The sequence below is a fragment of the Scomber japonicus genome, chromosome 17 (genome assembly GCF_027409825.1).
Source record: "Scomber japonicus isolate fScoJap1 chromosome 17, fScoJap1.pri, whole genome shotgun sequence".
Lineage (NCBI taxonomy): Eukaryota > Metazoa > Chordata > Actinopteri > Scombriformes > Scombridae > Scomber > Scomber japonicus.
The window spans coordinates 8,648,343-8,673,213 of record NC_070594.1 but is presented as its reverse complement, the minus strand read 5'-3'; the positions used below and the strand labels follow the sequence as shown (position 1 = coordinate 8,673,213).

Here is a 24,871-nt window from a genome sequence, read left to right as displayed (position 1 = left end):
GAAATGAAGTGGCTCTCTCCCTAATGTTTGCTAGTTGTTAAAAAAAGGTGTCAATGCATCTCTGCAGGGTTCACTTGTAATCTTAAGCTATGTCAGTGTTTGAGCTGCTGTCATAATTAGGAGCGTCGTTTTCCTCAAAATACACGATTCAATATGAACTTTGCCTTTTGATTTAACCCTCCTGTTGTCCTCGAGTCAGGAGGAAGGAGAGGAGGAAGGAAGGAGGAAGGGAGGAAGGAGAAGGAAGGAAGGAAGGAAGGAAGAAGGGAAGGGAGGGAGGGAGAGGAGGAAGGAAGGAGAAGGAGGATGGAAGGGAGGAAGGAAGTAAGGATGGAGGGAGGAGGAAGGAGAGAAGGAAGGAAGGAAGGAGGAAAGGAAGAAGAAGGATGGAAGGGAGGAAGGATGGAGGAAGGAAGAGGAAGGAGGAGGAAGAGAGGAAGGGAGACGGAGAGAAGAAGGAGGAAGAGGAAGAGGGAGAAGGGAGGAGGAAAGAAGAAAGAAGAAGGAAGGAAGGAAGGACAACACGAAGGTTAAGCATTTTTATTTAGCGCTTACGGCTATGCTGTTGTTTGGCTTTTGAGTCTTAATTTGTAAAGATGAACATATCATTGATTTTATGCTCTGATAACTGTGATTTACATATTAATATTCTTCTTTAATAATAACTTCCATTTCTTTTTATTGCTATGTTGTGGTCATATTTAAATATAATGACAATGACTTGTGCAGTTTGTTCCTAATTGACTTGTGATTGACTGACATTGAAAAGAAGGAGGCAACTTGATTCTTACCTGGTGACTTTTGCAGGTGAGGAAACTCAAGGTGTTGTCGTAAAGTACCCTTCTGCCATCTAGTGGCTCTTCTCACAACAGCAGGTGCCATTCAAACTCTTAATAGCAAGAGGCATAGTGATCAAACAGCCTGATTGTAATATTCAAATGGACTTTAAGAGATGATGACGTATTTAAGAGTTAAAAACTGCTATATTTTTCACCTTCTTTGAGCCAACGTGGTTCAGTAATGTAGAGCGGGTTGTCCACTCATCTGAAGATTGGCGGTTCAATTCCTGACTCCTCCAGTCCACATGTCAAAATGTCCTTGGGCAAGAAACCAAACCCTAAATTGGTCCTGAAGACTGTGCTATTACTGTGTGTGTGTGTGTGTGTGTGTGTGTGTGTGTGTGTGTGTGTGTGTGTGTGTGTGTGTGTGTGTGTGTGTGTGTGAATAATTAGACACTCCTCCTGATGAGCGGGGCGGCATTTGCCATCAGTGAATGGATGTGTGTATGAATGGGTGAATGTGACTTTGGCAAAGGCGCTTTGTAAATCCATTGACTATTCAACAGCAAAGAGCTTTAACAAACTAATACCTGAATAATAAGGAGTTTAACATGTACTACACTATTAATTACTTAGACTTTAATTTAACCCTAACCCTCATTTACAGCTTCGTCAACAACACGTCTATTGTGTATATAACTCATTTTTTTGCCATATTCTTGATTTGAGGGAAGCAGCACGATTTTCCAGTTCTGTTTCTCATCTCTGATTCCTGAAAAAGTAACGCAGTCTATCAGTAAGCTTGTTAACTAGCAGCTACACTTGTCTTCTGTGAAATGTTGGGGTTTTTTTTTTCTTCTTTTCTTTGGAAGTGCACAAGTAGGCGGGGGTGGAGAGAGAAAAAGAATACTGGGAGAATTATGAACCAGCTTGAGATTTCAAAGGATGAACTCAATTTAGGATAGAAATGGTGACGCAGTGGTATAGTACTCATGAGAGATGTAGTCCAGTTTGAAGGTTTCAGTATGAGTGCGCCAGTCACATCAACAGGCAATATATATATTTCTCTTATTATTAGAAAAATTGTGAACAGTTTTTACAGTTTTGATTGGAGATGCAGCTCAGTGAGAGAAGCTGTAGACTCACCTTAGATTGTCAGATTTCAACAGCTTTTGAATCTGTATCGAATCTGATTTTGTGCAGGTTTAGCTTTTAAAAACTTCACGTCACTAACAAACAAAACTCAAAAATCTCGAATCACTATTTTATATTATACATCAATAATTCATGTTTGCAGCCCATAAATACAACCTGAAAATATTAAATATGCATCTGACACATTGACATAACAGCAGTAGTCAAACTGACTTTTACACCTTATTTTTCACAAGCTGTTTTCTCCTAATTTAATCAGCTTAAAATATTAAAAAATATTAAAATATGAACTGGGAGATTTTCATGAAATTGAAGACTCACTTTCCTGTCTTGATAAAGTGATCACAGTCAGAGTGCATAAATGATCTTTGGCAAGTACAGACAGCTGCCTGCAATTCTCTGGTTCCAGCTTCTTAAATGTGAATATTTTCTGGTTTCTTTAATCCTGTGTGACAGTAAACTGAATATCTTTGGGTTGTGGACTGTTGATCAGTATAAAACGAAGACTTTTGAGGACCTTATTTTGAGCTTTTAGAAAACATTAATCAACTATTTTCATCATTTTCTGCCACTTTATAGACCAACAACTGATGGGTTAATGGAGAAAATAGTTGCCAGATTAATTGATAGTGAAAATAATCTTTAGTTGCAGCCTTAATGAAAATATTTTATTTAAAAGAGATTTGAACTTAAAGCCTGTCAAAGTAATTTATATTTTTAAAATCAGATTTTTTCACAAAATGAACAGATACAAATAAAAATCTTCCTCTTTTTAAATAAAAAAAGGATCATAATGAGCCCTGTAATGTTTTCCTCTTCACATCTGTCAGTTCACTGGCATCGAGTGTGTTTATGTTGTAAATTGGCAGAATTTAAAGTTGGCTTTGACACATGTGAGGGGGAAGCTTAAAAGCTGTGTATGCTGTATATGTGTGCGCGTGTGTGCATGTGTGTGTGTGTTTGCTGAACCTGCTGATACAGCAGAGATACCAGGTGTAATAGAGCGAGACCCATTTACAGAAGTCAGCCTCTAATGCACTGCAGAGCAAGCACACACACCCACGCACACACCCACATATACCCATATACACACACACACACACACACACACACACACACGTCCTCATAACATTTACATGCAGAGCCAGATACTCTCTGCTGCTGCTGCAAAAGAAACACAATGTTTAACAGTTTTGCTGTTGTAAACGGTGACACACACACACACACACACACACACACACACACACACACACACACACACACAGTCTAGCTGGCATGTTTTCCACTCGGTAAAGCCAGACGAGTTTCCACGCATGGTTGAGAAGTCAAGTGTGTGAGCGATGGAAAGTAAAAGAGGAAAAGAAGGAAGAAGAGGATGAAGAGCAATGACGCGAAGGGTTAAGATAGTTATGAAAGAATCGATAAGGAACCAGGAGGATGTGGTCTGGAAGAGACTGACTCTGGGGAGGGTGTGTTGAGTTTTTCATCCATCGTTGGGATTAAAGAGGAAGTGGAGGAAATGGCGAGCAGGAGGAGAGGAAGCACACTGACAGGAGGAGGAGGAGGATTAATCTGCTGGTCAGTAAACATGAGGTGAAGCTTCCTCTTTAATCTGCAACAAACAGTTTGGATTTGTTCTGAGCTGTTTATTGTGGGCTTTTCCTCTTTGAATCCAAAAACACTCCGGCCGGTTTACCCCACCGCTCATCCTCAATAGGACTTTAGGTGGCATTGTTTCATAAAAGCAACCCCAGAGTCCCAGTCACATAATCCTATTAAGCAAATGTACTTAGTTTTCTTCTTGGAGACGGCGACTCCAAGGAGGCCCTAACTTTCATCCCTTATACTCCTTGTTCTTTGGATCACACAAATAGTATTAAACATTTATGAAAAGCGCTTAAAATGCCAAAAACAAAATATTACAAGTATAAATTCTGTTCCCTGAAGTAGAGGAACAATGTACGCCACAGTTGACATTTGTAAATCTAGAGATAAAGTCAACATTTCTCCTGATCTTAAAGATTCAGTTAAGCTTAAATAGAGCGTGACAATAGAGTTATATTAGCTGCAAACATTTAATCAAATGAATTATTCAAAAATTGTACACAAGTCTTCAATCTTGTCAGTATAAATCCTAATAAAACCCCCCTGCAGTGTGAAATGTTTACAGCCAGGGAGCTTCTATCATATAAGCACCATGACTTCTGCCATTAATAAAAGGAACAGCATGTGAAATGTGTCTCGTAACAGCAGAACAAGCAGATATTAAAGGGAAACTCCACTGAATTTCCAAAATAAAGTTAGTTTACAAGTCTTGAGGAGCAACCTCGTCTCCTAGAATATGATACGATAGGATATATTTTATTCTCCCCTCGGGGAAATTTGTCTTGGACTCAAGCTGATACATAAATAAATTACCTCCAACTCAAAAAACAAAACAAAAACAACACAAAGAACATCCACATAATTGCACACACCACACATTGCATGTACTGTACCACAGAGTATATTACACATATGACATATTGCACAACCCACAGATTGCATATCTCCCATATTGCACATGTCTCAGTGGAAAGATAAAAAGATAAAAACACCATTGCACTGAAGCGATTAAGTTTCCAATAGGATGCTTTATACCTTCTGCCCTGAGGGAAGCAGCTCAAACTCTGCAATGAGAACATGAGTTGTGTCTGAAAGTATTACCTGAAAAACACTCTGCTCATATTATGGGCTGAAGTGACTTGAAGTGACTGTGGTTCCTTCATCCCAATGACTTTCATTGCACACTGAACCAAGCAAGCGAGCCTGGATTTTGACCTGGCAGTAAGGTTTCCATACCAAGCAGACGTCCCGTAGCTGATGATGCTCTCTATTACAGCCTGGTAGAACGAGAACATCACCTTCCTGTCTACACCGTACATCCTAAACCTGCTCAAAAAATATAATCTCTGCTGTATCCGTGAACACAGGCTGTCAACATGCATGTTCCAACTGAACGAGTCATCCAAGAGGACACCCAAGAAATAATGTCTCTGCTAAAGGAAACCTAATGTTGCCTGAATTACTTTTTCTGTCTACATAATGAGGAAATATTGTTAATTTTTTATGTTAATTTTGGTTTGATGGATTAACAGTGATTGCTTATATGATGTTGGCTTTGGTCCCTCCATTACTGTGAAATGAAAATACTGTAATTTACTGTCAAATCTTACAGCGGCCTACTTTTAATTATTGGTTTTGATTCCAAAAAGCATAAAAATTTACAGTATTTTACTGTTAGAATTTGTCTGTATTGTTACAGCAGTGTATTTTAGTGAAGCAAGAAGAATCTGTGGAATAAAACAGATAATATCTCCCATTTTTAAAAAGAATTATCCATTGTAAATCTGACAATATCACAGGCCTGCAAAGATAAATCAGTTGGCGGACTCTTTGCAGTGTGTTGCTGAGGTGTTTCAGCCTTTAGAGGTCTCAGTATCCTTCAAACAAAGTGCTTTTTGAATCGTTGAACAGTGTCTGATGACAGAAATTGGCTGAACTGCTGTTTCAAACACTTATTTCACTCTTCAGTTACTTCTGTCATTTTTTTCTGTGTGAACAACCTGCATGCAACACCGTCTCATCTCAACAGAGGCTTTACAGGTAGCAGGTAATGCAAATTTAACAACCAAATATGTGGTTTGACCATCATATGACTCCAGAACGGCACATGAGAGCGTTTTCTAATCTGATGCCTCTATCAGCTGATTTATGATGTAGTGACACTGTGGTTAAGGTGTGGTTAGGGTTAGACACAACAACTACTCGGTTATGTTTAGAGAAAGATGATTTGGGTTAATACAGGCGGGGAGTTCTGGTCCTCTGAAATGAGGCCAACGTGGAAGTAACTTAGAACTGCATTCTAGCAAAAGGCCACCAGGGGGCGACCGTTTTGGTGTCAAAAGGACTTCCGTCTCTATACAAGTCAATGGAGAATTCACCAACTTCTCACTTGATTTCTAACCTCAGTAAACGTTTTCAAAATGTGTTTATGGTCTCAATCGCTAGTTTAAAGCCTTCTTCAATGCAGTATGATGTTCATTTGGGACATTTTGGCCTCCCTGATTTTATATTTGATGATAAAGCAGGGTATGCATTAGGGCGTGGCTACGTCCTGATTGACAGGTTGATTGACCAATGTCCTCGAGATCCAGCCCTCGCAACCTATCGCAACCTCCCCCCTCCGCCCATGGCTCCGCCTCATGCCCATATAAGTAGAATCCATGTTTTTATTTTTCCCAGCATGCACCTGAAATGTTCAAGATGGCGCTGCCTAGATTCGAAACTATTGGCTTCCGAGCAGCAGTCCACAAACCGATGGGTGACGTCACGGATGTTACGTTCATTTCTTTTATACAGTCTATGGGTTAATATCATCACTTTAAGGTTAGAGAAACATTTGGTGTGGGTTAAAGTTAATAATTTCTTAAAGTTAGGTGACTTTTCTCATCCACAGGGTTACGATTAGGGAACAATGCCCACTGTGAACCTGCACACTTCACTTAAGGTGGATCACATATTCTCACTGTAGTGACAGTCTCAACTAGGGCTGGGCAATTAATCGAAAAATAATCGAAACCGACATTTAGAAACTCTTATCAACTTAATCTTGCTCATGTCAATTAATCGTGGTGTTCACTGTTGCCATGACAACAAAGGTTGCTTATCTTAAAGGAATTTGAAAACTTGTCTCCAGTGATCCTTTTAACCCAAACCATGATCTTTACATAGTTCTACTCAAGTAAACTAGACATTAACCACAGCGTCACACCTTAAAACATCTTTATTTTCACTCCCTCAAGATACTCATGTGTGAGGGCAGCAGTGGAAAATACTAAACTAAAGAAACTGTGAAAATACCTCATTGTTCATCAAGGGTGGAGATAATCGCTCATTAATCGTTTTTGCCATAATCACCCAGCCCTGCTTCTAAACAGGAGCACTAACCCACCCAACCCTCCCTACTCTGATTGTTGGACTGCTGTTGTAGCTGTTGGGAACTTTTTTACATATCGCCCTGATATATTATCACTTTTGCGTATGTCACACAGCTGCTCTAGTAAAATGCGTCGCCACATGTAAACACCAGACCGTATTAGATCTCATCTAATGTAAACAGCTGGGAATGATTTGCATGTAACCACCACAGCTGCTCATTCATTGGAAGCACACACCGACTCTGTGTTTGGCTTAACGGAGGGAGAGACTGCAGAGTTGATTAAACCTCTGTGAACCTGCTGCCTGTACAATGAAAGAAGAAGGAGGAGGAGGAGGAGGAGGAGGAGGAGGAGGAGGAGGAGGAGAGAAGAGGAAGAGGAGGAAGAAAAGAGCAGAATGTAGAGGTTCTGCTTGATGATTGTCGCAGTGTTGGCAAACCCTCAACCTCCAACTAGGAACACACACACACACACACACACACACACACACACACACACACACACACACACACAGCTGGGTTGATGCCATAATGAAGTGGCCCCTGAAATGAGCCCCACTCCTCACAAGAGAATAACTTATGTCGGGACACACATAAAAACCTGGCGTCTGAAGGAACTGAACACTCTGTCAGCCACGTTCCCCTCAATTAACCTCTTTTTCATTTTGTGTCTCTCCATCTGTCTTAAGTTACATTTCTCTCCTATGCTCTTCCTGTCCTATAAAGATGCTGAAAAACTTATTCATTCACTTTGAAAAAAATTCAAATACTTGTAAAGCCCCCCTTTTTTTTTAAATTCTGACTTTTAACCAGAACAAGGCAGAGGGGAGCACATTACCTCGGCTTTAGCTGCCCTCCATTGGCTCCCAGTATCTTTTAAGCTTCCTTTTACTTGTTTTTAAAGCTCTTAATGGTCCGACTTACATTTGTAGACTCTCTGTTGTTTTATAATTCCTCACAAGCTCTCAGATCTTCTACTGCTGGATTTTTAAATACACACAATTATACGCACAAGAAAATAGGCAGTGCAGCATTTTTATTTTTATTTTTTAAAACTATGCTCCACAATTATGGAGCATATACCAAAAGCTATAAGAGATACGGCTTCTGTGAACCATTTTAAATGACAGCCGAAAACCTATTATTTTTTAATGGCTTTGAATTAATGTAATTTTTAATAATTTAGTACAAATTATCCCATTTTATTACTCATATGGGTCTCTGTTTTTAATGTCACTTATATACTTCATCATCTACTTTTTATTGGCTAATTTCTAATAACCTCTTGTATAAGTACTCTATAAATAAAGTTTATTATTATTATTCTTATTCTTATTAATATTCACACAACAACAGTAAGCCTCTCCGCTACATCTGACTCTACTTCTCCTCTTTCCGCCTCTTTACCTCCATTTCTTTTTTGTTTTGCAGCCAAAGTGCCCATGAGCAGGGCATTGAAGCAGCAGCAGCTCAGGAGTCTCCAGTATAGAGCTGTGGTTGCACTGGGCATGCTGGGTAAATCTCTCCTCTCTCTGTCTCTGTCTCTCACACAGGTGACGGGACGCTCAGAGTTTGGGACGTAAAGAGCGCCATGTGTCGATTGGCCATCCCAGCACACAAGACTGAGATCCTCAGCTGTGATTGGTGCAAATATGACCAGGTAACCGCCCACTGTCTGCAGCGTCAGTCAAGTTCACACTGCTGAAAACACAATGGAAATAAACTTCACTGTGCTGGAGCTTTTTTATGCATATTTTAGTTTTAAATACAACTATTCAGCTTTTATTTTATCTTAAAGTATTTAATTATTTCCTGTAAAATCTTATCTTGCTGTATTCTATCTTAAGTGAATTTCAAATTGTTCTTTTTAGTTTAAAATAAGTTCACATTTGATTTAAAAATGCATTTTAAATAGTTTTATTCTTGTTTAAAAATGACATATTAAGCTGTAGTTAGTAATGAGGTAACATGCAGTAAACATGCGTCATTTTACAGTATTATTTTAGTATAGAATACAATGAACCAAGCAAATTATAGCAGTTTACTGTAGTTTGGTTTTATCCTCTTAGTTCTGTGTTAAAATGCAGTTAAGAGGTATTAAAATACAATAAATCAAGCATTCAATAAGCTTTAGTCTTTTGTCAAGCTATAGTTTAATTAAAGTGCAGTTTGGCAGCTTTATTACCTCATCTTAAATCCTCCTTTAAAACTCTTTGATTCATCTTTATTCTTTCTTAAAGTGCATTTAACCAACATATGTTTCTCATAATTGTGATTTGATGTCTCTGTGCAGAACATTGTGGCCACAGGCTCAGTAGACTGCAGTGTGTGTGTGTGGGACCTGAGGAACGTCCGACAGCCTGTCAATCAACTGTTAGGCCACACCTACGCCATCCGCAGAGTCAAGGTACACACACACAAACACACACACACACACACACACACACAAACACACACACACTCACAGGTTTCCTATCACACACACCGCTAACTGTCATGTAACACTTTGTTCTCTGAATTTAGAGCAAAGTGTGTGTTGCAGCAGAGATGTAGTGCAGCGCCTGACAGCATCAAAACACCCACTTAAATGGACCTAATAAGTATGTGTGAGAAAACATACAGCTGCAGACAAGTCACCAAACACATCCCAGTTACTCAGATTAGGCACACGTCACTTCACCCTCGCATGCTGTACGTCAGGAATACACACACACACACACACACACACACACACACACATACACACACATACACACACACGCATAAAAACACAAACCTGAGTTCATCCAATCAAGAGGCTGTGTTGCTCAAGTGCTGTTTGTCACAACAGGTGTCACCAATCGATCGAGGAAAAACTGACTCTAATACTGTGTGTGTGTGTGTGTGTGTGTGTGTGTGTGTGTGTGTGTGTGTGTGTGTGTGTGTGTGTGTGTGTGTGTGTGTGTGTGTGTGTGTGTGTTTTGTTAGTGTTTGCAATTCTGTCGGCTGGTATTAGTTTTACTGGAGGGAGCAGAAAGGAGGTGAAGCGATTTCACGGTCAGCAGAAGATGAGAAAAGAGAGACAGACGGAGACATTTTCAATCCAACTGTCAAGTTAATTTTAAGACTGTTTTAAAGGAAAATTCACATTTTTAAATGTTTCATTTAGTTTTTAACCAGCGCTCCACAACTTTACTGCTGAGATGTGATGATGTGGTGATGCAGAGTCCAACAGGGAAGGAACACGATCAAAAGGGGCGTACATAAACCGAATCACTAGTTTGGTCAGCTGATGTTTCATGTAGCAAAAATTGGCTGGAATCATAGTAAATGAAATATATTCTTCACCTAGAGAGTTGACTCTGGTGTTGGTGTGAACACTTAGATCACATCTCTTTTACCAGATGTTGCTGTAAATACATTTGGACATATCTTGTACCAGATATAATTCTTTGAGTAGTTTTCCCAAAATCATCCTTATTTATGCTGTTAAAAGTCATTAAACTGGACATGACATTAATCATTACTGCTGTAATAAATATAATAGATTTCATATCATACCTAAAACATTTATTTGATTTTATAGTTTGGCTCATGTCCCATCCACTAACATGTGGAGTCAGTGTTGCGGAGCTTTTTGCATAGTTATATACGGTCAATTGACTAAACAAGCAACTGTGTCAAACCGTTCAGCACGCAGGTGGTTGAGTGGTTAGAGTGCATGCCATATACGCAGCCAATCCCGGGTTCGAATCCCAGTTTAGGGTTAGGGTTATTGTTAGGGTTAGGTCCTTTGCTGCATGTCATACCCCCCTCTCTCTCCCAAGTTTCCTGTTTGTCTACTGCTGAATAAAGGTGTCTTCTTTTAAAAAAAAAAAAAAAAACTGCTCAGCTCCAGTGCAAAATGTTTTCAATCTATAATATTTTACTATGACAATTCAGCAAATAGTGCATACTATTAAACACAACACAAAAAACTCATGCTGTGCAGACCTGCAGCTTTATTCATATAGCATATTTCATACCCAATGGCAACTCAATGTGCTTTACATAAAACAAACATTTAACAGTAAGAATTAGAAACAAAAAAACATAAAAACATGCAATTTGAAAAAAATAAAATAAAACCCATTAATAGTAAAAACATGGAAACATTAAAAAATACAAGTAAAAACAAACCCCCCACTGATAATAAAAAAATAAAAACAAAGTACAGAATAGAGTTTAGAAAATGCGTTATCCAGAATCTTTAATATCTGATATACAGCTGACAGAAATGATGAACCAAAATAGAAAAAAACCCAACAAATAAATTCACTATTCGTCTATTAATAAGAAAGCTTATCAACAAATGAATTTATTTGCTCTTTCTGTACAAATAAAACACCTCAGCCTCTAAAATGCATTAAAAAATAATTTGGCAGAACAATTTATTTAAACATTTAAATTAAATTAAATCAGAGATGCAATTAAAAACACAAACTGTGTGTTTTACAGTAGACAGAGGACATTAACAGAGAATTGATTGTGTGCTTCATCCTCACAGCTGCTCTGTGTGTCTTTATATTTGTTGTATTTGCCTCAGTAATTAACGTTTTTCTGCTGATAAGGCACATTAAGTAGCTTTAAAGTGATCTGAGAGGCAGGGGCAAAGAGGGGAAAGAGAAATGTGTTAAACAAGGCTGTTGAGTCCTCTCCATTAAAAAAAAAAAAAGGTGAAACTGTCAGATGCACGGAGGGGGAACAAATGAACGAATAAATTAATTTAAGAGTGCTTAGCTGACAGTCAGTGAAATGACTCTCTGCGGACTCTTCTCAGTCTCTCTGTGTCGGCACAATCCTGTAACTGCTGAGCAGAAAATAGGCTGCTCGACCTGCCTGAAGCTATGTTTCACTTTGATGGAGTAAAAAAAAAAGTCACCTTTTTTTTTTTTTGAATTTGTACCTTTTTACAGGATTAAGAACAACCTCCAACGAGAGACTTTAGTCCAACATAAAAAAAACAAAAACAACTCAGAACAGATGAAATATATGCAACTCAGCAGTCCCTGAAGATGAAGATGCACATTTAATTTTTTTTCACAGCAACACTTTTTAACGTGTTTATTTAGAAAAGGGATGACTTCTTTTGCATAGACTGAACAATGTGACCCCATCGAAATTTTTCAAAGATATATTGCTTAATCCTTGTGTCGTCCTTCCGGGTCAAATTGACCCTGTCTGTTTTGACTGTTCCTTCTTTTCCTCCCTTCCTTCCTTCTGTCCGTCCTTCCTCCTTCCCTCCTTCTCTCTTTCCTCCTTCCTTCCTTCCTCCCTTCCTTCCTTCCTTCCTTCCTCCCTCAATTCCTCCTTTCTTTCCTCTGTCCGTCCGTCCTTCCTTCTTTCCTCCCTTCCTCTTTTCCTTTCTCCCTCCCTCCCTTCCTTTCTCCCTCCCTCCTTCCCTCCCTCCTTCCCTCCTTCCTTCCTTCCTTCCTTCCTTCCTTCCTTCCTTCCTTCCTTCCTTCCTTCCTTCCTTCCTCAATCCTCCTTTCTTTTCCTCTGTCTGTCCTTCCTTCCTTCCTCCCTTCCTCTTTTCCTTTCTCCCTCCCAGCTTCTTTCCTCCCTTCCTTCCTTCCTCAATTCCTACTTCCTTCCCTCTGTCCGTCCTTCCTTCCTTCCTTCCTTCCTCCCTCAATTCCTCCTTTCTTTCCTCTGTCCGTCCGTCCTTCCTTCTTTCCTCCCTTCCTCTTTTCCTTTCTCCCTCCCTCCCTTCCTTTCTCCCTCCCTCCTTCCCTCCCTCCTTCCCTCCTTCCTTCCTTCCTTCCTTCCTTCCTTCCTTCCTTCCTTCCTTCCTTCCTTCCTTCCTTCCTTCCTCAATCCTCCTTTCTTTTCCTCTGTCTGTCCTTCCTTCCTTCCTCCCTTCCTCTTTTCCTTTCTCCCTCCCAGCTTCTTTCCTCCCTTCCTTCCTTCCTCAATTCCTACTTCCTTCCCTCTGTCCGTCCTTCCTTCCTTCCTTCCTTCCTTCCTTCCTTCCTGCTGTAAAAAGCTAAATAATATAACTAAATAGACCAAATAAAATAATAATAATAATGATAAAAACAGAACAGAGACTAATGATAAAACAATACACTATGCTGAATATGCACTGTACAGTAAAATGAATATACTATAATACACTTTACAAATACTGCAGTTGTAATTAAGTGTTTTTCAGCTTTTTACCAGAAATAAAAACGGCTTTTATCTCACGAGAAATCAGAGGAAGTTCTCTCCCTCCCATTGACCTTCAGAAATCTAGTTTAACACACAGATAGATTACATAACATTTTAACATTTTCTTGATTTAGATATTTTGTTCTTCTTCCTGCAGTTTTCTCCGTTCAGTAACACCGTGTTGGCATCCTGCTCGTACGACTTCACTGTCAGGTAAGATCAGCCTCTTTTATTACTCTCTTCTTCTTCTTTTTCTTTGCTTGTGTGATTGTTGCCCTTTGAAAATATTTAGTCTTAGATCATAAAGTGCTGTTAGACTGTGTTAACCTTTTTACCAGACACCCAAATATAAAGGTTACTGTTCTTTTAAATTTTACAACCAAAAAGTCAAAATGAGTATAAAGGATCCTGAACCAATGTTACAGAGGCTCAAGTGTCCCATGAGTGTGACAGTTACAGGAAGTTGTCATGAATCACTGTAAAACACCAGAAACAGAAATAAATCAAAAGTAAACGACCAAAATATCAATCAAGTCTTCTGTCAAGACTTTGAGGTATGTGTGTAAGTCATTTAATAATATTTAGCAGTGGAAATGAAGGATGTTGTGGAAGTTTAAAGGGAGGGAGGGAGAAAAGAAAAGAGGTAGGGAGGAAGGAAGGAAGGAAGGAAGGGAGGAAGAAAAGGAGGAAAGGAAGGAGGGGGGGAGGAAGAAAAGAAAAGAGGTAGGGAGGAAGGAAGGAAGGACAGAGGAAAGAAAGTAGGAATTGAGGAAGGAAGGAAGGTAGGAAGGAAGGAACACCAGAAACAGAAGTAAATCAAAAGTAAAGGACCAAAATATCAATCAAGTCTTCTGTCAAGACTTTGAGGTATGTGTGTAAGTTGTTTAATAATATTTAGCAGTGGAAATCGAGGATGGAAGTTTAACTTTAATGTGTTGGCCTAAAAAACAAGTTAACAGAGAGTGAAAGTGTGCAGCGGAATTAGAAACCCCGGTGGGGCTCATAAAGATAAAAGACAAAGACTAATCAAGATGACACATTTGAACAAATATTCCTGATATTAATTCAACTCTACAGCTCTTCACTGTTCTGGTTACTTTCAAAGCTGATTGTGTCCTTCTGTCGTCCTCCCAGGTCAAATTGACCCTGTCTGTTCCTTCCTTCCTTCCTCCCTCCTACCTTCCTCTCTTTCTTCTTTTCTTTCCTCCCTTCCTTCCTCCCTCCTTTCTTTCCTTCCTTCCTTCCTTCCTTCCTTCCTTCCTTCCTTCCTTCCTTCCTTCCTTCCTTCCTTCCCTCCTTCCTTCCTCCTTTCCTTGCATCTTCCTCCCTTCCATCCTTCCATCCATACTTCCTTCCCTCTTCCTCCCTTCCATTCTTCCTTCCTTCCTTCCTTCCTGCTTTACTTCTGTCTTCTTCCCTTCCATTTTTCCTTCCCCCTTTCCTTCCTTCTTCCTCCCTTCCTTCCTTGACTCAAGGACAACAATAGGGTTAAGATTACCTTCAAAAAATGTTTCAAATGTTTAAAAGAAATCTTAAAAATGATGAGCAGAGAGACTTTCCTCAAAGAAGAGAACAAACTTTAAATCGACTTTAAATCTTAAACTATAGCTTGCCTTTGAAAAACTGGCATCAAAAATATCAAATACACTATATGGCCAAAAGTCATACCTCGCAGCTTTTGGCATTTTTCACATACAGAGTACGCCAGGTTCAGACTTGCATACTTGGTCATTTGAACTTGGCAAGTTCAACTCATACGCAGTACGACAATATGCAGTTGGAGCAGCTGCGATCTTGCTGACATCACCGATTCAGCTCAGCTCTGGTGATTAATCTTCATCGCAGCTGCACCTGACTGTAAAATAATCTCTACTAAAAGATCCACTTACAGTTTGGTCAAGACAAAATGACAGTGAGTTGAGGTACGTTATGTTATCCAAACTGTTCTGTAGTAATAATACCAATCCAGATAAATATAAAAATTAGTATAGACCAAGCTATTCATTTTAATAAATATATATTAATAGATTTTTAGTGTAATATGTTGGTATCTGTACATATAAGCAGAGGCAGCGCTGTTATTCCATCCAGTAAAAACTTGAAGCTTAAGTTTAACTTTACTTACACTTATCTCACCAAAATTAATCTTCCAAAAGGAGTTATACAGTATCATGTACCGAAATGCTATGGAGACATAAGAGGAAGTGAAGTTTTACATGATTTAAAGTTCAGTAGCTAAAATTGCAGAAACACTGATGTGGTTATTTCAGCTTTAAGTTCAGTTTAGTTTTACTTTATAATTGAGCAGAGTATTGTAATGGCATTTATCTTCTTTTTTTTAATATTAATTTCTTTAATGAGGATATTGCAGGTATTAAGAACACACATTTAATGCAGTACCTCCCCTCATTTTCCTGTTTTAACCCCCCCATCCCACCCCCACAAAACTCGGACCCCCCACCATAGTAATGGCATTTATCTTTGACTATAATACACAACTTTGACTTTTTGAAACCAACTTTTCTCCGAGGTTAAAAGAAGCGGTGGATGTGATCGTATATATATATATATGCTTACGTTCCTTTTCTTTCAATTACTGACCAAAGTCGATGGATGGTGTCACCTTAGAGGTAGTAATGAGTAAGGACACGGTGTGATAATTTGTGATAAAATTAACTGGTGTGTGAGATGGAGAGGGAGAGAGAGAGAGAGAGAGAGAGAGAGAGAGAGAGAGAGGGGAAAAGGAGCAAGGAGACAAAAGGCATGATGAGCTGGTCCTTTATTGAGCTGCAGAGGCTGACTTAATAAAATCTGTAATTTCAAGCAAGACCGCCTCTGTGTTCCTTATGAGAATATGCTGCTTCTTTAATCTTTCTACTTTTTCTGTCTCTCCATCTTAAAGATAGTTTTCATGAATTTTCTCCCACCCTACATTCAACACGGGGCCTCATTAAATCTGCTGACGAATCTATTTTATCTTTATGTATGCCGATCGAATGGATAGATATGACAGAAAGAGGGACGGTTGTTTGGCCTGCTGCCTTTAAGCAAGATATACTGTATGTCGCCACAGCAACCAATGAGTAACGGATTCCCCAACTTTCTGCCTAAGAAATTATCTTTTCCATCATGTCGGTTTCGTGAGTGTCTCCAAATAACCTCTGCTATTGTTGTTGTGTCCCTAAACAAGATGGAAGAATGATTGATATCAAGCTGGAAGACGGATGATGTTGAAGTAAATGAGAGAGAGAGAGAGAGAGAGAGAGAGAGAGAGAGAGAGAGAGAGAGAGAGAGAGAGAGAGAGAGAGAGAGAGAGAGAGAGAGAGAGAGAGAGAGAGAGAGAGAGAGAGAGAGAGAGAGAGAGAGAGAGAGAATAAATGTGTTGAGAGCTGGCTCTGTGCCAAAGCCTGTGTTTTATTGATCCGAGCTTTCATTAGTTCAAATACTCCATGCTGAGTACTGATTTCATTAACACAAACACACACACAGGTTTTAGCAGCTATCCTTGTTAGTATATTGCATTGACTTCCATTCACTTAACCGAAACCTTAAGCAGGACTTCAGAAATTACAATTTACCTCATTGGGACCGGGCTTTAATCCCAATAAGGTTGGTGTTTATATATCGGTCCCGAAGAGGTAACAAACACGTTCATGTACACACACACACAACCAGTCATGTTTCCATCACTTCAGAGGAGATTTGATGGACCATAGCCCAGTACATCATTAGGACCGGGCTTTGGTCCCCATGAGGGCACTGGTCCCAGTAAAGTTGGTGTTTATACTGGTCCCCAAGAGGTAACAAACACGTTCATGTACACACAAACAGCCAGTCATCACTTTCCATCACTTCAGAGGAGATTTGATGGACCAAAGCCCAGTCCTAATGATGCACTGGGCTTTGGTCCCCATGAGGGCACTGGTCCCACTAAGGTTGGTGTTTATACTGGTCCCCAAGAGGTAACAAAAACACACATGCGCGCACACACACACACACACACACACACACACACACACACACACACACACACACTCACACACACACACACACACACACTGTCATGTTTCCATCATTTCAGAGGACATGACATAGCTTGCATTCATTTCCTGAAGACTTATCCCAACCTTAACCATAACCACCACATGCTTAACCCTAACAAAAACCTAAACTTACCTGAACTTGAAATAAGTCTCCACCCCAAAATTACTGATTTACAGGGGACTTGCTTTTTGTCCCCATTAGGGAGGATAAGGGAGATTCCCCAAAACGTGACTGTAAACAGAGCCCTGCAGAATACCTGGACCACTCACACACTCTCTCACACACACACGCACACACACACACACACACACACACACACACACACACACACACACACACACACACACACACACACACACACACACACACACACACACACAGTGGGAAATCACCACCTGCCAGACTCTGGTAGAGTTTTGCCCCAGGCTTCTTAGATTGTCTCCGGTAAGAAAAACAGCATCTGTTGTAATAATCCTCAGACACACACAAAAAAGCAGTATAGTTTATTCTAGTTTTCCATGAAGACGCCTGAAGGCAGCAAACAAAGCAAAAAGAAAAATGCTCTTTGTAGAAAATATTAATAACAATACATTTTTAAAATCCTTTTATCATGCAGTGGAGTTTTGTTGAATACAAATGCTGTTTTTCAGACTCACATTCACACCTTGTCCGTTAACTTTATTTTGAATATTTAACCTCAAGCCTTAGGCAGTTATCAAACTTGCAGTAAAACACAAGAAAAATGTATCAATGCTTTATCACAAGGATGAGCCAGTGAACACAACTTTTGGCCTTTGCTCCATGCTGAAAGTTGTGTCCTGTTAAAAACCATCTAGGAAAAGACAAAAAAGAAGTACAGAGAAGAAGGTGAACATTTTAAATGAATATCAGAAATTAAACGTCCCAATCTATAATTTAATACACTGCTAGAGTCTTACTACGATCTGTCCAATGTGTTCAAAGGACTTTATCATTTATCCAGCAAGAGGTCTGTTTAATAAAAGAGTTATCTAATACTTATGTACATATCATACTCAGGACCATTTGCTTTTCTTTCTTTTCGTTTTACATGATTTTCCATATTTCTGTTAACTTTAAAAAGCTCATCCTGACAGAAGATGATGTCTGAGAGTCACAGAGCAGCCTTTCCCCCCTGATGAAAATCAATGCAGAGGAACTTTTTTTAAAGCATCTGTAAAGATGCTGTATCTTTAATTTAATCTTTACTGTCTTCTCCCTTATTAACTTTCCTGCTGTCCGTTCTTTGAGATAACCCCAAAGGCATTCATTACTGCTGTGATGACACTGTTTCACTCGGTTTACTTCATCTGATTTTATCTTAATGGGATTGGACTGAGCCAGGGCCACAAATTACACGCTTGTTTTGTGTGTCTGTGTGTGTGTGTGTGTGTGTGTGTGTGTGTGTGTTTGTGTGTGTGTGTAAGGGTGTGTTTGTGTGCTTTCCTTGGCAACATCACGTCCTGCAGATTTGTTTTTTGTTAAACAACCCAAATCACAGAGGGTATCAAGCTAATTATCACCTATTCTCAATTTGTGTCCTGGTTGGAGATAGTGTGTGTTTGTGTGTGTGTGTGTAAGGGTGTGTGTTTGTGTGTGTGTGTAAGGGTGTGTGTGTGTGTGTGTGTGTGTGTGTGTGTGTGTAAGGGTGTGTGTGTGTGTGTAAGGGTGTGTGTGTGTGTGTAAGGGTGTGTGTGGTCATGTATGTGTGTAAAGCCTCTAACCATTGATCAGGACTGAGTGCAGACTCTAATCACCTCATTAACAGGAGTATTGTCTCTTTACACAGAGTCACAGTGGGAATAAAAATTGCCCTGAGGACTAAACTCTCCTCCAAATAAAAAAAATAAAAAAACCTTCATCTCAGAGAGTACCCCAAAACAACATACTTAATATTTACATTAAAGTTACAGCACCTTCCAGCAGCCGTAGTAATTATAATTTGTCTGTTTAAAAGGTGCTCTTCTTCTTATTCTTCTTCTTCTTCTTCTTCTCCCCCCCTCCTCCTCCTTCTCCTCTTCCTCCTCCGCCTTGTTCTTCTTCTTCTTCACCTTCTCCTCCTCCTCCTTCTTCTCCTTCTGCTTCTTCTTCCTTTTCTTCTTCTTCTTCTTTTTCTTCTTCTTCTTCTTCTCCTCCTCCTCCTCCTTGTTCTTCTTCTTCTCTTCTTCTTCTTCTCCTTCTCCTACTCCTCCTCCTTTTTCTTCTTCTTCTTCTCCTTCTCCTTCTTCTTCTTCTTCTTCTTCTTCTTCTTCTTCTTCTTCTTCTTCTTCTTCTTCTCCCCCCCCTCCTCCTTCTCCTTCTCCTCCTCCTTGTTCTTCTTCTTCTCTTCTTCTTCTTCTCCTTCTCCTACTCCTCCTCCTCCTTCTCCTTCTCCTCTTCCTCCTCCTCCTTGTTCTTCTTCTTCTCTTCTTCTTCTTCTCCTTCTCCTCCTCCTCCTCCTCCTACTTCTCCTCCTCCTTCTTTTTCTTCTCCTTCTCCTTCTTCTTCTTCCTCTTCCTCTTCCTCCTCCTTCTTCTTTTTCTTCTTCTTCTTATTATTAGTATCATTATCATTATTATTATTATTATGGATGCTTTAAATCTTAAATCTGAGTGTCCCTACATCCCACAACCTGTCGGTTTACTCAGCTTAGTGAACATTACACCTTCCTTTGTGTAAACTCACACACAGCTGCCTCTACAGGCCTCCAGACTCCGGGTTATAACACGTACAAATACTGATCTAATCCACCTGCACACACAAAGATCAACACATTCAATGCACATATAGTACACTCATATGCAAATACATCTGAACACACACTCCTTTATGGTCACATATGAATGTACATATACACACGGTTGGTTGTATGAATCCTTTTTCATCCCTCGTTCCTGCTCTTCACCCCCCTCTTTCTCTTTACTGTGTATTCATTTAGTCGTAATCAGTGGAGCACTCAGTGAGTTTTGATCATCTGTAACCTCCGACTTCATCATAATCTGGGAGACAAATATGTTAAAATATCCAAACTTTTATTATCGTATTATTTTCTAATGTACCATTTGATTTATTAATGCTATTAAACCACTCTTCCATTGAAACTAACATTTAATGAGCTGGTGAATATCATGACTCGTGACGCACTAGACCATTAAATATCAACGTATGAGCCAAACAAGAACAAAGCAACAAGAAAACACCTCCACTAAAACTCCATAATCTATTTAACCTTCGTGTCGTCCTGCCCGGGTCAAATTGACCCCGTCTGTTTTGACTGTTCCTTCCTTCTTTCCTTCCTTCCTTCTGTCCATCCTCCCTCCCTCCCTCCACCCCCCTTCCTTCCTTCCTTCCTTATCTCTTTATTTCCTTCCTCCATCCCCCTTTCTTCCTTCCTTCTGTCCACCCTTCCTCCTTCTTTCCTTCCCCCTTCCCTCTTTCTTCTGTCCTTCTTTCCTTCCTCCCTCTTTTCCTTCCTCCTGTCCTTCCTTCTTTCCTCCCTCCCTCCTACCTTCCTTCCTTCCTCCCTTCTTTCATCCATCCTTCTTTCCTTTCCTTCCACCCTTCCTTCCTCCCTACTTTCCTTCCTTCCTTCCTTCCTTCCTTCCTTCCTTCTTCCTCCCTTCCATCATTTCTTCCTTCCTTCCTTCCTCCCTTCCTTCCTTCTTCCTCCCTTCCTTCCTTTTTCCTCCCTTCCTTCCTTGACTCGAGGACAAAAGGAGGGTTAAACTTATTTCAGTAAGAAGAAAGTTATTGGTTGGTTCACCACTTTGTTTCAGACTCAAATATCTCAATAACTATCAGATGGATTGCAGTTGGATTGAAGTTTAGGATGAATTATAATAACTTTGATAATTATTTTAATTTTGCTAAGTGCTATCATCTGATTATAATTTAATTTGGTCCAATACTTTTGTTTATGACCACATTTCTGCACTTGTAAAGCACTAATTAGCACATGTTGGACACACAAGACTAAGATGGTTTAACATTGGTATTTTAGTATTTTCATATGTGAGTATTTTTGTGCCTACAGACATTTAAGGCAGCCCTCTAAAAACTGCTGTGTCAAAGCATCAGCTGATAACTCCCTGAGTGACCCATTTTGTCACTATACACAGAGTATCACATGGTGACAACATAACAGGCTGTAAACTTTCTCAGTCTTGTCTCTAAATGACCTAAATACATAACTATGATGGAAACATCCTGCTACATGCCGCAGTACCAACGATAGCTAATGATTATAGTGTTGAAATAAATAGATTTTACAGTCTGTAGCGTGAGTCGGTTCACTTCTGAACTTGAACATGAACTTCAATGACTTTTTGAATTTTGATTTGCACCCTTGGCTTCTTCTCCAGTGTCACAGTTTAACTTCGGCTCTTTATCACGCTGTTTGTTGTATGTAGTAAACCAGCTTTTCTGCTCTATGAAGGAGAACTACGCTCTATCATTGGTACCCCTTTTTCCACATGTAAAACCTATGAAATAGTGACTAAATGTGTTTTTCTTAAGTTTATTATTTCAGTTTTGTTCAATTTGTTCCTAATATTCACTTTATTCCCTTAGTTTAAAGCTTTTTATATGCTGTCATTCTCTCTGTGGACGTACCACTCACTCAAAAAACAGTCTGAATTAGTGTGTTAGTGTGAATTGACTCTCTAAAGGTAATTTTTTTCCTTTTTCAACAGCAGGTTAAATGCCTCATGTTTGCTTTAGATAACACACCCCCCCCCCCCCCAGCTCACCCCCCCACCCCCGTCTGCTTCACAGCAGCCCTCAGCGTTTCTGTGACCCTTAACATTAATTTCCTGTTAAAATTAAAAGCATTGTGACATCAGCTCATCACTCTCTTTACCTTTCTACCTTTCTGTCTTCATTGTTCTGTCATCTTCTGTCACTTCTCTTATCTTACATGTTTTGTGTACACTTCCTCTTATTTTCTCCGCTTGGCTTTCATTTTTGTTCTCGTGTCTGTTTCCGCTATGACTTAATGAGCGTGGTAGTAATAGTGAGACACGCACACACACACACACACACACACACACAAAGCTGACAGGTGAATGGACTGTTCCACAGAATGAAACACAATAGAAGCTAAATAATTACCTACCATGGAAACTGCAGACAAAAGACACCGCAAGCCTCATTTATACAAACAACATGGTGTATTTGTATAAATGGGACAGTCATCTGGTGTCTCACACACACACACAAACACATAACACATTCACGTCATCTGAACTTATAATTAGAATCACACATCGACTCGATGCCTGCTTTCTAACAGTTATAGAAATGCTGAAGCCTTTTTAACACAGAAGCATATAAAGAGCTATTTGTTCGATTTTACAATGCATCATTTCATCTATAAAATGTTAAGAAATGTCAGTTTCCATTTCACAAAGCATATTTCACAAGCAGTATTAACATTTTAGCAGACCAACTGCCCAAAACCCAGAGATACTTCATTTATAATGATATTAAATGGAGAAGCTGGAAGCAGAAGATGCTAATTTTTTAACTTGAGTATTGATTGATTTAACCGCCTGTAAGTTCTATAATCTTGCTTCCAGTATTAGATTCCTTACTATTTTTAACTTAACGTCTTGAAAATTTCAGGTGCATGCTGGGAAAAATAAAAACACGGATTCTACTTATATGGGCATGAGGCGGGGCCGTGGGCGGAGCGGGGAGGTTGCGATATGTTGCGAGGGCTGGATCTCGAGGACATTGTGCAATCAACCTGTCAATCACGACGTAGCCACGCCCTAATGCATACCCTGCTTTATCGTCAAATATAAAATCAGGGAGGCCAACATTTCACAAATGAACGTCATACTGCATTGAAGAAGGCTTTAAACTAGCGATTGAGACCATAAACACATTTTGAAAACGTTTACTGAGGTTAGAAATCAAGTGAGAAGTTGGTGAATTCTCCATTGACTTGTATTGAGACAGAAGTCCTTTTGACACCAAAACGGTCGCCCCCTGGTGGCCTTTTGATAGAATGCAGTTCTAAGTTACTTCCGCTGGCCTCATTTCAGAGGGCCGGCACTCCCCGCTTGCCTTTACCAAAACTATTACCAAAACAAATGAGTCACATCTCCCATTAATGTACAGAGTCATGGAGTTTTTGTACTAAAATATCATCATATAATGCAGCCTTACTCAACCTGTGACGCAGTGGAAATGTATTAAGTAGACCATTAAGAGTTCAATTTGAGTATTCCTGACTTTTAGACTAAATACAGGGGGAAAAATGGGGCAGTTCAGTTTACTGGCTACCTAACTGCAAAGGCCAATGGTTACTGAAAGGTTTCGAAAAACATAGATTCATGAACTCAAGTTTACTCAATGCAAACATGACAACACATTTTGGCATATTTTATTCTGAAAAAACTAATACCTATAATAGTACCCATTTACAGTCCATGTGATCTTTACTACAGTAGATGTTAACTTCATTGCTTCCAGTTATAATCACATGCAGTTCACTAAAATACTCTTTCTCACGTGTCATATTGAGCTTCTCACTTTTCTCATGAATAGATTTTTTTTCCCCTTACAGCACTAAAATCTTAAAAATCTGTCTCACTGCCACTGACAGTAAATCATTGTTCACTGTTGCTCATTTTTATGAAGCCAATCAAGACTCCAGTGGCTCTTAGCTGCAGGATTATTACTCCAGGCGTCTTAATGCACTGAATGAGAGAGCTGTGACAGAAATGCATTCATTTCAGTTAAGTTTTTTTTATTGCCACTGCACTTCATTACGCTGCAGACATATTGCTCTGCGCTGTGGGTGATGAATGACTCAGACTTTTTTTTAAACATTTGTGCATAATTGAGCTGGATACATGCATTTAAACATCCATGTGCTCAAATATAGATATAGATAAATGTGTATTTTAACCTTTGTGTCGTCCTCCCAGGTCAAATTGACCCTGTATGTTTTGACTGTTCCTTCCTTCCTTCATTCTTTTCTCTGTCCTTCTGTCCTTTCCTCCCTTCCTTCTTTCCTCCCTGCTACTGTCCTTACTTCCTTCTTTCCTCTGTCCTTCCTTCTTTTCCTTCCTTCCTTCCTTCTTTTCTCTGTCCTTCTTTCCTTTCCTCCCTTCCTTCCTTCCTCCCTCCTACCATCCTTACTTCCTTCTTTCCCTTGTCCTTCCTTCCTTTCCTTCCCTTCCTCTTTCTTCCTCCCTTCCATCCTTCCTTCTTCCTTTCCTTCCTTCTTCCTCATTTCCATCCTTCCTTCTTTCCTTCCTTCGTCCAGCTTTCCTTCCTTCCTTCTTCCTCCCTTCCTCCCTTCCTTCTTCCAGCTTTCCTTCCTTCCTTCATGCCTTCCTTCTTTCCTTCCTCCTTTCCTTCTTCCTCCCTCCCTTCCATCCTTCCTTCCTTCCTTCTTTCCTCTGTCCTTCCTTCCTTTCCTTCCTCTTTCTTCCTTCCTTCCTTCCTCCCTTCCATCCTTCCTTCCTCCCTTCCTTCCTTGACTCGAGGACAACAGGAGGGTTAAACGTCATGTTCTGGTCTTTTTGGCTTTAAACAGAAACTTAGTCACATTTTCAATAGATAACCTCAGTTTTAAGACACACCAGCTGCCCTGTGCGACTGTAATGCTCGGGCGTCGGAGGAGTGATGGAGAGACATTTTCACTCTTTTCAGATCCTTACCAGAAACACATTAAGGTCATGTTGAACCTTAAAAGTTGTACTGGCAATTTGAGTACATCATACTCCTCTCATCA

At 39.7% G+C, this 24,871-nt stretch overlaps 1 protein-coding gene across 3 annotated transcripts in view; it reads left to right on the top strand.

The window, feature by feature from the left end:
- The window catches only part of pex7 (peroxisomal biogenesis factor 7), a 56,175-nt gene that overhangs the window by 12,445 nt on the left and 18,859 nt on the right, over window positions 1-24,871 (top strand). For all 3 annotated transcript variants that reach the window (XM_053336471.1, XM_053336473.1, XM_053336472.1), the window contains exons 7-9: window positions 8,466-8,572; window positions 9,206-9,319; window positions 13,241-13,296. In XM_053336471.1, coding sequence (XP_053192446.1) covers window positions 8,466-8,572; window positions 9,206-9,319; window positions 13,241-13,296 — 277 coding nt within the window. The remainder of the gene's footprint in view (window positions 1-8,465; window positions 8,573-9,205; window positions 9,320-13,240; window positions 13,297-24,871) is intronic.